Below are 17,988 nucleotides of genomic sequence, written 5' to 3' on the forward strand. Positions count from 1 at the left end.
AATAGTAGGGGGAGAAAGACACTAGTAGGCGTGGTCTATAGGCCCCCAAATAATAATAATGTTGAGGTGGGGAGGGCTATAAACAAGCAAATAATGGATGCGTGCAAAAACGGAACGGCAATAATCATGGGGGACTTCAACCTGCATATTGATTGGCTGATTCAAGTTGGAAGGGGTGGGATGGAGGAAGAGTTCTTAGAATGCTGTCGGGATAGTTACCTTGAACAGTATGTTCCAGAACCGACGAGGGAACGAGTTATCTTGGATCTGGTAATGTGTAACGAGGTAGGTAGAATTAAGGATGTTCTTGTGAAGGACCCTCTTGGGTCAAGTGATCACAATATGGTCGAATTTCTGGTACAAATGGAAGAGGAGAAAGTAGGGTCCCATACCACTGTCCTCTGTTTGAACAGAGGGAAGTACGATAGGATGAGGGCTGAATTGGCTAAGGTGGACTGGGAGAGCAGACTGGTAGGTAGGACAGCTGAGGAACAGTGGAGGATTTTTAAGGAGATCCTTTTCAGTACTCAGCAACAATATATTCCGGTGATAAAGAAGGGTTGTAAGAAAAGGGATACAGTAAGAAGTCTCACAACACCAGGTTAAAGTCTAACAGGTTTATTTGGTAGCAAATACCATAAGCTTTCAGAGCGCTGCTCCTTCGTCAGATGGAGTGGAAATGTGCTCTCAAACAGGGCACAGAGACACAAAATCAAGTTGCAGAATACTGATTAGAATGCGAATCCCTACAACCAGCCAGGTCTTAAAGGTACAGACAATGTGGGTGGAGGGAGCATTAAACACAGGTTAAAGAGATGTGTATTGTCTCCAGACAGAACAGCTAGTGAGATTCTGCAAGCCCAGGAGGCAAGCTGTGGGGGTTACTGATAATGTGACATAAATCCAACATCCTGGTTTAGGCCGTCCTCATGTGTGCGGAACTTGGCTATCAGTTTCTGCTCAGCGACTCTGCGCTGTCGTGTGTCGTGAAGGCCGCCTTGGAGAACGCTTACCTGAAGATCCAAGGCTGAATGCCCGTGACTGCTGAAGTGCTCCCCCACAGGAAGAGAACAGTCTTGCCTGGTGATTGTCGAGCGGTGTTCATTCATCCGTTGTCGTAGCGTCTGCATGGTTTCCCCAATGTACCATGCCTCGGGACATCCTTTCCTGCAGCGTATCAGGTAGACAATGTTGGCCGAGTTGCAAGAGTAGGTACCGTGTACCTGGTAGATGGTGTTCTCACGTGAGATGATGGCATCCGTGTCGATGATCCGGCACGTCTGGCAGAGGTTGCTGTGGCAGGGTTGTGTGGTGTCGTGGTCACTGTTCTCCTGAAGGCTGGGTAGTTTGCTGCGGACAATGGTCTGTTTGAGGTTGCGTGGTTGTTTGAAGGCAAGAAGTGGGGGTCTGGGGATGGCCGTGGCGAGATGTTCGTCTTCATCAATGACATGGCGGCACGGTAGCACAGTGGTTAGCACTGCTGCTTCACAGCTCCAGGGTCCCAGGTTCGATTCCCGGCTCGGGTCACTGTCTGTGTGGAGTTTGCACATTCTCCTCGTGTCTGCGTGGGTTTCCTCCGGGTGCTCCGGTTTCCTCCCACAGTCCAAAGATGTGCGGGTTAGGTTGATTGGCCAGGTTAAAAATTGCCCCTTAGAGTCCTGAGATGTGTAGGTTAGAGGGATTAGCGGGTAAAATATGTGGGGGTAGGGCCTGGGTGGGATTGTGGTCGGTGCAGACTCGATGGGCCGAATGGCCTCCTTCTGCACTGTAGGGTTTCTATGATTCTATGATTCTATGTTGAAGGCTCCGGAGGAGATGCCATAGCTTCTCCGCTCCGGGGAAGTACTGGACGACGAAGGGTACTCTGTCCACCGTGTCCCGTGTTTGTCTTCTGAGGAGGTCAGTGCGGTTTTTCGCTGTGGCACGTCAGAACTGTTGATCGATGAGTCGAGCGCCATATCCTGTTCTTATGAGGGCATCTTTCAGCGTCTGGAGGTGTCTGTTGCGACCCTCCTCATCCGAGCAGATCCTGTGTATTCGGAGGGCTTGTCCGTAGGGGATGGCTTCTTTAACGTGTTTAGAGCGGAAGCTGGAGAAGTGGAGCATCATGAGGTTATCCGTGAGCTTGCGGTACAGTGAGGTGCTGAGGTGACCGTCCTTAATGGAGATGCGTGTGTCCAAGAATGCAACCGATTCCGCAGAGTAGTCCATGGTGAGTCTGATGGTGGGATGGAACTTGTTGATGTCATCATATAGTTGTTTCAGTGATTGCTCACCATGACTCCAAAGGAAGAAAATATCATCGATGTATCTAGTTTATAGCATCGGTTGAAGGTCCTGTGCGGTGAAGAAGTCTTCTTCGAACCTGTGCATGAAGATGTTGGCATATTGAGGTGCGAATTTGGTCCCCATGGCTGTTCCGTGTGTCTGGATGAAGAACTGGTTGTTGAAGGTGAAGACATTGTGGTCCAGGATGAAGCGGATGAGTTGTAAAATTGCATCTGGAAACTGGCAGTTGATGGCATTGAGTACTGAGGCCGTTGCAGCAATGCCATCATCGTGGGGGATGCTGGTGTAGAGCGCCGAGACATCCATTGTGACGAGGAGTGCTCCTGGTTCAACTGCTCCATGTGTGTTGAGTTTCTGTAGGAAGTCTGTAGTGTCGCGACAAAAGCTGGGGGTTCTTTGTACAATGGGTTTCAAGATGCCCTCGACATAGCCGGAGAGGGATAACCAGCCGTGGATAACGAAGGAAATTAAGGAGAGTATTAAATTACAGACCGATGCGTACAGAGTGGCCAAAAATAGTGGAGAATCGGAAGATTGGGAAAACTTTAAGAAACAACAAAGAACGACTAAGAAAGTGATAAAGAAAGGAAAGATAGGTTATGAAGCTAGGCTAGCCCTAAATATAAAAAATGATAGTAAAAGCTTTTACAAATATATAAAAAGGAATAGAGTGGCAAGAGTGAATGTTGGACCCTTGGAGGACGAGAGGGGGGATTTAATAGTGGGAAATGAGGAAATGGCTGAAACTTTAAATAAGTTTTTTGTGTCGGTCTTCACGGTGGAAGACACAGATAGTTTACCGAATATTAATGATAGAGGGTCGGTAGGAGGAGAGGTACTCAATACAATTAATGTTACCAGGGAGGCAGTGCTTGGTAGACTAACGGGACTGAAGGTGGACAAGTCCCCGGGCCCAGATGGAATGCATCCCAGGGTACTGAAAGAAATGTCAGAGGTAATAGCGGATGCGTTAGTGGTTATTTATCAAAATTCGTTGGATTCTGGGGTAGTGCCGGCGGATTGGAAAACGGCTAATGTTACGCCGCTGTTTAAAAAAGGAAATAGACAAAAGGCGGGTAACTACAGGCCGGTTAGCTTAACGTCTGTAGTTGGGAAAATGCTGGAATCCATCATTAAAGAAGAAATAGCAGGCCATCTGGATCAGAATGGTTCGATTAAGCAGACGCAGCATGGATTCATGAGGGGAAAGTCATGCTTGACGAACTTGTTGGATTTTTATGAAGATGTGACTAGTGCGGTTGACGGAGGGGAACCGGTGGATGCGGTGTTTTTGGATTTCCAAAAGGCATTTGATAAGGTGCCTCACAAAAGGTTGCTGAAGAAGATTGGGTCACACGGAGTTGGGGGTAGGGTGTTAGCGTGGATTGGGGATTGGCTATCCGACAGGAAGCAGAGAGTCGGAATAAATGGGTGCTTTTCTGGTTGGCGGATGGTAACTAGTGGCGTGCCGCAGGGATCGGTACTGGGGCCTCAACTATTTACCATTTATATAGACGATCTGGAGGAGGGGACTGAGTGTAGGGTAACAAAGTTTGCAGATGACACAAAGATAAGTGGAAAAGTGAATCGTGTGGAGGGCGTAGAAGGTCTGTAGAGAGATTTGGACAGGCTGAGTGAGTGGGCAAGGATCTGGCAGATGGAGTATAACGTTAACAAATGCGAGGTTATTCACTTTGGAAGAAATAATAGCAAATTGGATTATTATCTAAATGGAAAGAAATTACAACATGCTGCTGTGCAGAGGGACCTGGTAGAGGTGGAGAGATTCTTTCCACTTAGAAATGAAACTAGAACTAGAGGGCACAGCCTCAAAATAAAGGGGGGTCAGTTTAGGACAGAATTGAGGAGGAACTTCTTCTCTCAGAGGGTGGTGAATCTCTGGAGTTCTCTGCCCACTGAAGTGGTGGAGGCTACCTCGTGCATGAGACGCAAAAACCCAGTCTGCAGGTGCAACAGGTGATCAAGAAGGCAAATGGGATGTTGGCCTATATCGCAAGGGGGATAGAATATAAAAGCAGCGATGTCTTGCTACATCTGTACAGGGCATTGGTGAGGCAGCAGCTGGAATACTGTGTGCAGTATTGGTCTCCTTATTTGCGGAAGGATATATTGGCCTTGGAGGGAGTGCAGAGAAGGTTCACCAGGTTGATACCAGAGACGAGGGGTGTTGATTATGAGGAGAGACTGAGCAGATTGGGTTTGTACTCGTTGGAATTTAGAAGGCTGAGGGGGGATCTTATAGAGACCTATAAGATAATGAAAGGGCTGGATAAGGTAGAGGTGGAGAGATTCTTTCCACTTAGAAAGGAAACTAGAACTAGAGGGCACAGCCTCAAAATAAAGGGGGGTCAGTTTAGGACAGAGTTGAGGAGGAACTTCTCTCAGAGGGTGGTGGATCTCTGGAATTCTCTGCGGGTAAGTGGAACTGATCCACTTCAGATCAGCCATGATCTTAGTGAATGGCGGGGCAGGCTCGAGGGGCTAGATGGCCTACTCCTGCTCCTATTTCTTATGTTCTTATGTTCTTATTAACTGCCAAGGAGTAAAGCAGAGCAGTGATTGTTTCATGTCCACTGTTGTATGAACCACAATGGAGTTTAAAAAGGTAACTTAGCTTATTTATGAAAATTGTAGATCTGTGACATGTTTTGAAGCTTAGTGAGACCAAAACACTAAATATCATCCCTTGAAGTTTATTCATTAAGTATTGTTGAAGTGGGGGAAGGCCCATTATGTGGGGCACCTTTGCAACACGAGTACTGGAGTGAAATCAAAAACATAGCAGGTAGGTGAGATCAAGCTTCTGGCTTTACTAGGCAATATATCTTTAAAATTGTAAGAAGATAATTGGAGGGCAGGCATCTCATAATTTGGAGGTGTTAAGGAGAAAATGAGATCGTGCAGCAGACTGTGCATTTATTCCTGGCTCTTTATCACATTAAAAATGTGGAGAAGTGAAACCAAAGCTTGGAGGGAGAATGTGATAACATTGATAAAACTGACACGGTTCTGATGGAGATATATTGAAGGTGAAAGAAGATTCTTTTTATGTCTGCAATCAGGAGTATGAGAAGAGCTCGAGGATTTTGAATCAGATTTCAACAGTTGGATGGATTTGGGCTGTAGTTGTGAAAAGATTAAGAGGGAGGCAAATTTAGGAGCTCCATTTGAAACCAGTGGTTCTCAGACCAGGAATGGGTCCATTTTCCATTACTGCATTGAAAGGACAGAAGAGATCAGATTTAGTTACTGGTTGTACAAAAAGAGGGATTATAAGAGATAGGATTTATAATCACCTAGAAAGGAATAATTTGATTAGGGATAGTCAGCACGGTTTTGTGAAGGGTAGGTCGTGCCTCACAAACCTTATTGAGTTCTTTGAGAAGGTGACCAAAGAGGTGGATGAGGGTAAAGCGGTTGATGTGGTGTATATGGATTTCAGCAAAGCGTTTGATAAGGTTCCCCATGGTAAGCTTTTGCAGAAAATACGGACACATGGGATTGAGGGTGATTTAGTGGTTTGGATCAGGAATTGGCTAACTGTAAGAAAACAAAGGGTGGTGGTTGATGGGAAATGTTCATCCTGGAGTTCAGTTACTAGTGGTGTACCGCAAGGATCTGTTTTGGGGCCACTGCTGTTTGTCATTTTTATTAATGACCTGGATGAGGGCGTGGAAGGTCGGATAAGTAAATTTGTGGATGACACTAAAGTCGATGGAGTTGTAGACAGTGCGGAGGGAAGTGGCAGGTTACAGAGGGACATAGATAAGCTGCAGAGCTGGGCTGAGAGGTGGCAAATGGAGTTTAATGCGGAAAAGTGAGAGGTGATTCACTTTGGAAGGAGTAACAGGAATACAGAGTACTGGGCTAATGGTAAGATACTTGGTAGTGTGGATGAACAGAGGGATCTGGGTGTCCATGTGCATAGATCCCTGAAAGTTGGCACCCAGGTTGATATGGTTGTTAAGAAGGCGTACGGTGTGTTAGCTTTTATTGGTAGAGGGATTGAGTTTCGGAGCCAGGAGGTCATGCTGCAACTGTACAAAACTCTGGTGCGGCCACATTTGGAGTGTGGCGTACAGTTCTGGTCGCTGTATTATAGGAAAGATGTGGAAGTGTTGGAAAGGGTGCAGAGGAGATTTACCAGGATGTTGCCTGGTATGGTGGGAAAATCATATGAGGAAAGGCTGAGGGGCTTGAGGTTGTTTTCGTTAGAGAGAAGAAGGTTAAGTGGTGACTTAATAGAGGCATACAAGATGATCAGAGGATTAGATAGGGTGGATAGTGAGAGCCTTTTTCCTCGGATGGTGATGGCTAACACGAGGGGACATAGCTTTAAATTGAGGGGTGAGAGATATAGGACAGATGTTAGAGGTAGGTTCTTTACTCAGAGAGTAGTAAGGGCGTGGAATGCCCTTCCTGCAGCAGTAGTGGACTCGTCAACATTAAGAGCGTTCAAGTGGTTATTGGATAAACATATGGATGATATTGGAATAGTGTAGGTTAGAGGGGCTTTAGGTTGATTCCACTGGTCGACGCAACATCGAGGGCCGAAGGGCCTGTACTGCACTGTAATGTTCTATGAAGGTGGCAAGCAACCTGAAGAAAGCTGAAAGAATATTATTGGTAAAAGACTGATGGGGTTGCTTGTATGTGACTACTCTGAATTGTTTCTTAGAGATATAATAAAATGCATATAATTAGTCATGCTAAAATTGGTGAATGGAGGGGAATGTTGCTGTTGAGGACAACAGGGTTGGAAAGGATATGTTTACAGTGCATGAGCATATTGTCATAAACATCTCAACATGGAAACTGGCCATTAGCTAATTAAAAATGAAAGCATTGTTTGACGGGCTGCAATAATTTAAATTTGTCAAACTTCAATCTCTGTTCTTTAAGGTGAGATTACACCTGTACCTGTTAATGTTGGATGTGTCCAGCTGTTTGAAGAACTTGAGTATCTACTTTCTATAAAATATTGACTTGCAAGTAAACGTTTAACCAGCCAAAAATGACAATGTAACAATATTTCCATAACTAGTCTCTCCTGCCCTTGATAATTCTTACAGGTTATTTGTGCCAAAGTGGTAACCGATGCTCGTAATCCTGGTGCACGCTGCTATGGATTCATAACCATGTTGACACCTGAGGAGGCAACAGAAAGCATCAATTCCCTGAATCAGTCTGAACTAAACGGACAAACCATCACTGTAGAAATGGTGAGCACATAGAAGTACTAATAGGAACTGTGAGCAAGCATGCCGAGGTTTTTAATTTGCTGAATGCTGCGTGCATCTGTAGATGATGTTTGCTGTTGGTTTATTGCCATCATTTGGCGTCTCAACATCTAATTTATTCCGGCATTCTTCACATACCAGTTCAAACTGACTCAAGAAATCAGGTGATAAATACCAAGAAAAAAGTACATCTTGATATTAAGCATTTCTTATGATCTTTGTGAAACAAAAGTAAATTCTCATACATCAGATAGCTGAGTGGAGCTTCTCTGTTTAAATAAAGAAACATCTACATGTTCTGTTAATTGGGGTGGAACAACCAAGAAATTCAGCTTTAAGTTTGTGTCTGAGAATGTCCATTGTTTGAAGAGTTAAGATGGACAGTTTTTTCTTCATTTTGAAGAAATGTGTGATGACTAAGTTTTTTATTTAGATTCATGTGATTTTTCTAAAAAGTCAGTGTTTTTTCTGCAAACATAAGCAATAGGAATAAACATTTTAAAAGCATCAACAGCCTTAAATGTATTGAAATGCATAAGAACAAAGGGGTTCAACAAAATTTCTTAAGTGGTGAAAGCAGCCATTCCAAACATTACCTTTTCTCTCAGTTTTTCCAAAAATGCATGGCATTCCCAGTCACCTGCTGTATTCTTGCACAGATTACCTGATGCTTTCCTGAGTGAATGTGGTGAATGTCACAGGCATCGCAGGAACAGTCAAGTGCTGAGTAACATGGGCAGAGGGAGGTAGATGGAAGCGAAGTTTTATATACATATGGGAGCCAGTTAACATGTTGGATTTATAATTTTATTTGGAGAGGTGTTGGTTCCGCATGGAGATGGAATTAATGGCTGTGATGCGTGATGAACAATCAGCTTCAACTGCTGTTCCATAAAAATGCAGTGTGCTGTTTGTGTGTTCAGGCCAAAAGTGAACCTGGCTGTAAGAAGCGCGCAGAGCAGAAAGCAGGGAATGTGAAGAAGGTCTCCAAACAGAGTTCCAGCCGAAGAAGTGTGACTGATGGAGATCAACCTAGAGACAAGTAAGTGCTTCTACTGAAGGCTACTCTCTGATTTTACCAAGCAGATTTGAGCTTCAGATGGTTGTTCCTCACGTTTTTTTAATCATTTGTGCATTCACTGGGACCAGCGCATGTCAAATAAGCGATAATTTTCCTTCAAAACCTTTGCTTTGGCAGCACAGTGATTACAAGTGCTGCGCCTCAGCGCCAGGGAGCCGGGTTTGATTCCCGGCTTGGGTGATTGCCTGTGTGGAGTCTGCACATTTTCCCCATGTCTGCATGGTTTTCCTCCAGCTGCTCCGGTTTCCTTCCACCGTCCAAAGATGTGCGGGTTAGGTGGATTGACTATGCTCAATTGCCTCTTAGTGTCAGGGGACTAGCTAGGGTAATGCATGGGGTTCTGGGGATAGGGCCTGAATGGGATTGTGGTCGGTGCAGACTTGATGGGTCAAATGGCCTCCTTCTGCACTGTAAGATGCTATGATTCTTTGAATCCACCTAGGGACCAATAACTTTTGTTGTCAAGTCGACAAAATTTGAAATCCCGGCTACTTAGAGAATAAAGCCCCAAGATTTCAGTTTTAACCAAAGGTAAAAGGTTTTACGCTACACAAGCCAGCAAAGCACAGACAGTGCTACCTGTTTTATACTCAAACATGCCATGAATATGGGGCGGCACGGTAGCACAGTGGTTAGCACTGCTGCTTCACTGCTACAGGGACCTGGGTTCGATTCCCGGCTTGGGTCACTGTCTGTATGGAGTTTGCACATTCTCCTCGTGTCTGCGTGGGTTTCCTCCGGGTGCTCCGGTTTCCTCCCACAGTCCAAAGATGTGCGGGTTAGGTTGATTGGCCATGCTAAAATTGCCCCTTAGTGTCCTGGGATGCTTAGATTAGAGGGATTAGTGGGTAAAATATGTAGGGATATGGGGGTAGGGCCTGGGTGGGATTGTGGTCGGTGCAGACTCGATGGGCCGAATGGCCTCTTTCTGTACTGTAGGGTTTCTATGATTTCTATGATTTATTTAGTCTGTCCAAATCCCTTTGATACCTGACCCAAGAAAGGGCAGGACTGGGTTTGCTGCACCATAGTTTGCAACTGTGGTGAAGTTCAAACCATGGTGTATGTGATCGGCAAGAGCCCCGGTCTATGCTTCAGTGGCGGTCTCGCTGCCCTGACCAAGGCTGATGAGGTTACCAACTGGCTGAAGACATTCAAAATTGGCATCTAGCTGTTCATCAGCGCATACGATAATAGTAGTAACACCTGGGTACGAGATGTTCAGAAAAGATAGGAAAGGAGGAGGATGGTTCTGCGGTGTTGGCGAAGGAGGATGTCCCGGGGGTTCAAAGACAGAATCAATTTGGCTGGAGCTAAGGAACAGACAGTGTAGTTGCATTGTTTGGTGTAGCCTATAGACAGCCAACTAGTGAGAAGGATGCAGGGAAATTACAGAGCTGAAACATTATAGGGTAGTTATAAAGGGGGACTTTAATGATCCAAATGTAGACTGGGACAGTGGTAGTGTAAAGGCCGGAGAGTATAAAACGCTCCTATGATTTCTATGAATATAATTAATAGGCATGCTGTGGTCGAACACACCAATTGCACATTAAATGGCAGAAACAACCAAAAACGCATCCCATGAATTTCTCAGGAACCTACCCTGACATCAGCAATCACTGAGCCATGAAATCTTTTAAACTCCGCTCCTCCTCACAAGGGATTTCAGCTCTCTTTCAACAACACAGCTAATGATTTTCCTCAACAGTCTCTCCAACTTGGGCTGCCCAACATCTGCTCACCTCCCAGTTTCTCAGTTACTTTTCCTAGACTGCGACCACTAGATTCCCAACGTTGTACCCCAGCATATGATTACCAGCACAATTCCTGCTCTCTAGCTACTTGAGCATGACACCACTGTTTCTGGCCTTCTCTTTGCCCCAACAGCCAGGTTCACAGAGCTGCCACTGAGTTTTACTGAACTCTAATCTCCCCAGCTGCAACGAGCGAATGCGTCACCTGCAGTCTCAGAGCCTTGGCGCTCTCAGCAGCATGGAGCTGACTTCAACTGTGTGGAGCTGACCTTCCTCCTCTTCTGCTCCTGACTCCTGTCATGTGGGCTCATGTACTCCAGCCCATGATCATTGTTTTCACGCCATTCTTCGCACTTGTCCACTATTGTCAGGAAGGCCGAGTCCTGCAACTTCTGTTCTGAGGTAGGGCCTAGAGGCGGATGGTCTCTGACTGCCATCGGAACTCAATGTGATTTGAAACAGGTTCTCAGCTTGAAGTCTCCAGCAAACAAAACACTTCAAACTAATCCCACGCAGCTGTGAGGAAAAGCTGCAATGGAACATATGTGGCCTGTCACTCCCCACTCTTGCACTGTTGAACTTCTGGGCATGCCAGGAATTACAGTCCTCCGCCTCAGCCCATGAAAACCCATGAACCCAACAATACAGGATCTCTCAGAAGTGACAGCGAACTTATCCAGTGACTAACTCTGCTTACAGACAGGTAAGATCTGAGGTTTAAAGCCCAATTTTGAGCCAGCCAATCCCAGCTGGAGTAAAGTACCACTAATAACAGTTTTACCTATGGCGAGTGAGAAAAGGAATTAACGTGTGGTCCCGAGCCTGATTGCTATCCAGGGACTTTGCAGAACAAACATGTATCGGATAGGGAAGTTTTACTGTGATCTCCTGTGCATTCATCACTACCTTGCTGACCTATAATGGCTCCCTCTGGCCTCTATGTTAAAAATCTTATCCTAGTTTTCAAACTGTTCCATGGTCTTGCATCTCCCTACCTTCTATTAACTGTTGATAGTTGTGCACACCTCCATTTCTGGCATTTAGTGAAACCCTGATCTTTATCACTTCATGGTTGGTGAATGTGCTTCCAGCTATCTGAATAGTAAACTGGAGTTCTCTCCCTAATCTTCTCCGCCTCTCTACTTCCCTGTTCTTTTTCCTTCTTTAAGATGCTCCTTAAAACCCAACTTTGTACTCGCCTGTCCTACTCATTTAGTTTGTTAAATTTTGTTTGATAAAGTTCCTATGAAGTAGCTTGCACATTTTACTCAGAGAACTTTCAATCAATGCTATTCTGCCACTAAATTATCAATAAGCTCAATATTGCATCTGAAATGTGTTACCCTCCTCCGCCTTTACATGATGCATTGACTGAGAGAAAGTATCTGAAATATCTGTCAATGAGACTTGCTTAAACAATTCCATTCCATTTCAGGTCTTCTGTCAATGGAAAAAAGGATGACAGAAATGACAACCGAGGAGGCTCCAAAAAACTGGAGGAGGATGAGAGGAAAGACAGAAGGAGAGAAAAGGACGATGGCAGATACAGATCACACTCAAGTACGAGAGGTTGAGGAAAATAAGCATGTGGCAAGTTAGATTGGCAGTGCATTGGGTTGGCACATTACTGCTTACTCTAATTGAAGTTGAAACTCATTGATTAAACTCTCTACTGCCGGTAAAGGTCATTAATGAAACGCAAAAACCAGAGTAGGCCACTTGGCCCCTCTTGTCATTCGAACCCCCCCACCACCACCACTCAGTTACTAGAATCATAGAAACCGCACAGTGCAGAAAGAGGCCATTGGCCCATCGAGTCTGCACTGACCATATTCCCACCCAGGCCCTATCCCCGTATCCCTACATATTTACCTGCTAATCCCTCTGACCTACGCATCCCGGCACACTAAGGGGCGATTTAGCATGGCCAATCAACCTAACCCGCCCATCTTTGGACTGTGGGAGGAACCCGGAGGAAACCCATGCAGACACGGGGAGAATGTACAAACCCCATAGACAGTGACTCGAGCCGGGAATCAAACCCAGGTCCCTGGAGCTGTGAAGCAGCAGTGCTAACCACTGTGCCACCGTGCCACCCATTGATGGCTGAACTTTAGCTTAACTCCATTTCTTTACCTTGGTACCATAACACTGATCCTCTTAGCAAATGAAACCCTTAGCTATCTTGGACTTCAATTTCCACCGATCCCCAGCAACGACAGCTTTTTTAATCAGGGTGGGAGTTAAAGACATTTTCAGATATGCGCTACCCTTTGTGTGAAATAGTGTGTTCTGATGTGAGAAAGACCTAGATAGTCGAGCTCTAATTTTAGAATGCTCTCATCTTTTGGATTTGCCCGTTAAAGAAAATAGTTCTTTATCTGTCTTATTGAATCCTTCAGTACTAAATATCTTGGTTGGATCACCCCTCGACAGTCTAAATTCAAGCAAATATTAGCCAGTTTAATGAATGCTGTAATTGTAATTTCATCTTTTGTCTGAGGTTTTCAAGGTATCAGACTAGCATGTCTTTGCTGAGGTCTGGTGCCTCAATGCAATTATTTTTATCCTTCGTGAATAAATGCATAGAAACCCAGAGCGCAAATGTGGCCAAAGTTGAACAAATCTGTAACTTCACAAAACATTAAAGAGAGGGCCAGGATGGGGAATGGAAGTACTGCAATGGTACAATTAGGGTAACCCATTTGAGTTTTCTCTGTATCTGGCCTTTTTTCATTTTCAGGATGTGACTGTGGCAGGAAGGGAAATATTTATTGGCGATCTGTAGGTGTCCTTGAGAAGGTGGTGGCGAAGCTTCATGAATTGTGTTCAGAGAATGCTCTTGCAATGCTGTTAGCTCGGGAGTGTTATATTCCAGAAAGCTGGGTGGTGAATGATAGAAATTGAGCCAACCTTGACATACCTTTACAAGCATTTATTTGTAGAGAAGCACATTCCAAAATGCATTCCCTTACCCAACCCTTGACCGTTTTAATCTGTGCCTTTTTATAGGGGCAGCAGTTAGTGCCCACCATCTATATCTGGAATTTAGAAAAGTAAGCGGTAACCTGATTGAGACAGGTACCGGAATTTTACTGTCTCGCCCACCCAAAGCTCGTAAGATCCTGCCTGAGGATCTGTGTGCCAGTAAAATTCTAGCCAGGATGTGGAAAGGATGTTTTCCTCTTGTGGGAGATCCTAGAACAAGGGGCCACTATTTAAAAATAAGGTGTCACCCACTTAAGATGGGGATGAGAAGAAATATTTTCTCTCAGATGGTCGTGAGTCTTTGGAACACTTCCTCAAAAGATGGAAGAAGCAGAATCTTTGAATATTTTAATGCAGAGGTCGATGGATTCTTGATATGCAAGGAGTGAAAAGTTACCTGGGGTAGGTGAGAATGTAAAGTTGATTCTTTTTGAATGATGAAGCAGGCTCAAGAGGTGGAGTGGCCTACTCCTGATTCGTATGTCAGTATGCATACAATTAAACCCAATTAACATGAAATAACCAAGAATTCCAATCTTTTGACCCAGCTATGAAGAAGGAGCATCACTAACATGCCCACATGACAATTGTGTGTGAAGTGGAGGTAGTGAGCTTCTCAAGCAACTGCTGCTTGTCTAAATTGCTGGGGTTTGCTGGTTACAAGCGTGTTGTCGCAGGAGTTTGGCAAGTTGCTGCAGTACATGCTGTCATCTGAGCACACTGCAGCGACAGTATGCCAGTGTTGGCACAGTGTAAGAGGATGAAGTACTGTTCAAGACCACTGTTTTGGCCTGAATGATCATAGAAACACTGCGGTGCAGAAAGAGGCCATTTGGCCCATCGAGTCTGCACCGACCACAATCCCACCCAGGCCCTACCCCTATATCCCTACATATTTACCCACTAATCCCTCTAACCTACGCATCTCAGGACGCTAAGGGGCAATTTTAGCATGGCCAATCAATCTAATCAACATCAACCTGATGTTGAGCTTCTGCATGTTCTTTGGAGTTGCATGCATCCAAACAAGAAGAGGGGATTCCACCAATTTCCTGACTTGTGCCTTTTAGATAGAACATTACAGCGCAGTACAGGCCCTTCGGCCCTCGATGTTGCGCCGACCAGTGGTACCAATCTAAAGCCCCTCTAATCTACACTATTCCAACATCATCCATATGTTTATCCAATAACCACTTGAACGATCTCAACGTTGACGAGTCCACCACTGCTGCAGGCAGGGCATTCCACGCCCTTACTACTCTCCGAGTAAAGAACCTACCTCTAACATCTGTCCTATATCTCTCACCCCTCAATTTAAGGCTATGTCCCCTCGTGCTAGCCAACACCATCCGAGGAAAAAGGCTCTCACTATCCACCCTATCTAATCCTCTGATCATCTTGTATGCCTCTATTAAGTCACCTCTTAACCTTCTTCTTCTCTAACGAAAACAACCTCAAGCCCCTCAGCCTTTCCTCATACGATTTTCCCACCATACCAGGCAACATCCTGGTAAATCTCCTCTGCACCCTTTCCAACACTTCCACATCCTCCCTATAATGCGGCGACCAGAACTGTACGCAATACTCCAAATGCGGCCGCACCAGAGTTTTGTACAGTTGCAGCATGACCTCCGAAACTCAATCCCTCTACCAATAAAAGCTAACACACCGTACGCCTTCTTAACCACCCTATCAACCTGGGTGCCAACTTTCAGGGATCTATGCACATGGACACCCAGATCTCTCTGTTCATCCACATTACCAAGTATCTTACCATTAGCCCAGTACTCTGTATTCCTGTTACTCCTTCCAAAGTGAATCACCTCACACTTTTCCGCATTAAACTCCATTTGCCACCTCTCAGCCAAGCTCTGCAGCTTATCTATGTCCCTCTGTAACCTGCCTCTTCCCTCCGCACTGTCTACAACTCCACCGACTTTAGTGTCATCCGCAAATTTACTAATCCATCCTTCCACGCCCTCATCCAAGTCATTAATAAAAATGACAAACAGCAGTGGCCCCAAAACAGATCCTTGCGGTACACCACTAGTAACTGAACTCCAGGATAAATATTTCCCATCAACCACCACCCTTTGTTTTCTTACAGCTAGCCAATTCCTGATCCAAACCACTAAATCACCCTCAATCCCATGTATCCGTATTTTCTGCAAAAGCATACCATGGGGAACCTTATCAAACGCTTTGCTGAAATCCATATACACCACATCAACCGCTTTACCCTCATCCACCTCTTTGGTCACCTTCTCAAAGAACTCAATAAGGTTTGTGAGGCACGACGTACCCTTCACAAAACCGTGCTGACTATCCCTAATCAAATTATTCCTTTCTAGGTGATTATAAATCCTATCTCTTATAATCCTTTCCAATACTTTGCCCACAACAGAAGTAAGGCTCACCGGTCTATAATTACCAGGGTTGTCCCTACTCCCCTTCTTGAACAAGGGGACAACATTTGCTATCCTCCAGTCTTCTGGCACTGTTCCTGTAGACAATGACGACCCAAAGATCAGAGCCAAAGGCTCTGCAATCTCCTCTCTGGCCTCCCAGAGAATCCTAGGATAAATCCCATCCGGCCCAGGGGACTTATCTATTTTTACCCTTTCCAGAATTGCTAACACGTCCTCCTTATGAACATCAATCCCATCCAGTCCAACAGCCTGCATCTCAGTACTCCCCTCGACAACACTGTCCCTCTCCGGTGTGAATGCCGACGAAAAATATTCATTTAGTGCCTCTCCTATCTCTTCAGACTCCACGCACAACTTCCCACTACTGTCCTTGACTGGCCCTAATCTTACCCTAGTCATTCTTTTACTCCTGACATACCTATAGAAAGCTTTAGGGTTTTCCTTGATCCTACCTGCCAAAGACTTCTCATGTCCCCTCCTGGCTCTTCTTAACTCTTTCTTTAGGTCCTTCCTGGCTAACTTGTAACTCTCAAGCGCCCTGACTGAGCCTTCACGTCTCATCTTAACATAAGTTTCCTTCTTCCTCTTCACAAGAGATTCAACCTCCTTAGTAAACCATGATTGTACTATATTGCGTTAGTTGATCCCATTGATATCTGCTCCTTTATTAGTTAAGTTGAGAGCAGCAATTTGGATAAAGTGAACTAATTGAGAAGCTGAAATAAAGTGGGTTAGATAGTGGAGTAGCCTGCCTAAATATATAAACTAATACCAGTGGTGAAGTGCACATGAGTGTACATTTTCCAATAGTGGAGAAAAGTAGGTAGCCAACCAGTAAAGTAAACTTTATTTATTAGTCACAAGTAGGCTACCTTAACACTGCAATGAAGTTACTGTGAAAATCCCCTCATGGCCACACTCCGGTGCCTGTGCGAGTACACTGAGGGGGAATTTAGCAAGGCCAATCCACCTGACCAACAAATTTTTCAGATTGTGGGAGGAAACCCACGCAGACATGGGGAGAACGTGCAAACTCCACACAGACATTGACCCAAGCAATGAATTAAAGTTAAAGTTTTAAAGTTTATTTAATAGTCACAAATAAGGCTTACATATTAACACTGCAATGAAGTTACTGTGAAATTCCCCCAGCCACCACAGCATGGCACCTGTTCGGGTCAATGCATCTAACCAGCATGCCTTTCAGAATGTGGGAGGTAACTGGAGCATCCGAAGGAAACCCACGCAGACATGAGGAGAACGTGCAAACTCTAAACATACAGTGACCCAAGCTGCGAATCGAACCCAGGTGACTGGCGCTGTGAAGCACCAGTGCTGACCATTGTGCTACCGTACCGCCCCAATTTCTTTCTCCCCAATTACTACTTGTAATTGGGGAGAAAATCAGCAGAGAACCAATTCTGTGTAGTTTCTGCAGCCAAAGTAATGGGTCTCCTAAATATAATCATCCAGTTCCCGCAGGAAGGTCAAATGGGGTTTTCTCCATTGTTGGTAAAAATAAAATCTGATATTGTAGCTGAACTTTTGTTATGGTATAAGTTGAAATAACATGTTTGAATGATGTGAATTATGAGGAGGGTTTTATTTCTTTGAATATAGAAAATCAAGGGGTGGTCTTGTTGAGGTTTTAAGATAAAATTGTTTGATTGGACAACTCAGAGAGAAACTAATTTCTCTGGTGGAAAATCCCGACCATTTCGGCATAATCTCAAAATTTGAGCTGGGGCTGTTTCAGGATGATGTCAGAAGCCATTCTTCATACAGCTGCTGTAACTAGATCAGTTGGAAATTTAAACGCACATTGTTAGATTTTGGTAAAGAATATTAAAGTTTCCAGATTTAAGCTAGGTAGGTTAAGTTAAAATACAGATCAGCCCTAATCCCAGTGAATGGCAGGACAGGCTCAAGGGTGTGAGTGATCTCCTATTCATAGGATCCCAGCCATCTGTCCATTGTTGTGTACCTAATTGATAAGTGTTGACGGGGATTTTCTTTTGAGGCTATGTATTGCTAAAATCAAAGACTCTCAAACTCACTGTCCTGATTGAAAGATGTGTTTTTATTTGACCAATATGTATTGGAAGAGAGATGCAGGAAGGATTCCAACTTCTCTCTAAAGTTACATCACATGAGCACAAATGATATACCATTTTTGAAAGTTT

At 44.7% G+C, this 17,988-nt stretch overlaps 1 protein-coding gene across 3 annotated transcripts in view; it reads left to right on the top strand.

Annotated features, from left to right (window-relative positions):
• LOC144479405 (scaffold attachment factor B1-like) overlaps positions 1–17,988 on the top strand; it is a 96,554-nt gene that overhangs the window by 39,915 nt on the left and 38,651 nt on the right. For all 3 annotated transcript variants that reach the window (XM_078198035.1, XM_078198037.1, XM_078198038.1), the window contains 3 exons: positions 7,383–7,532; positions 8,474–8,592; positions 11,824–11,948. In XM_078198035.1, coding sequence (XP_078054161.1) covers positions 7,383–7,532; positions 8,474–8,592; positions 11,824–11,948 — 394 coding nt within the window. The remainder of the gene's footprint in view (positions 1–7,382; positions 7,533–8,473; positions 8,593–11,823; positions 11,949–17,988) is intronic.

The sequence above is a fragment of the Mustelus asterias genome, chromosome 26 (assembly GCF_964213995.1).
Source record: "Mustelus asterias chromosome 26, sMusAst1.hap1.1, whole genome shotgun sequence".
Lineage (NCBI taxonomy): Eukaryota > Metazoa > Chordata > Chondrichthyes > Carcharhiniformes > Triakidae > Mustelus > Mustelus asterias.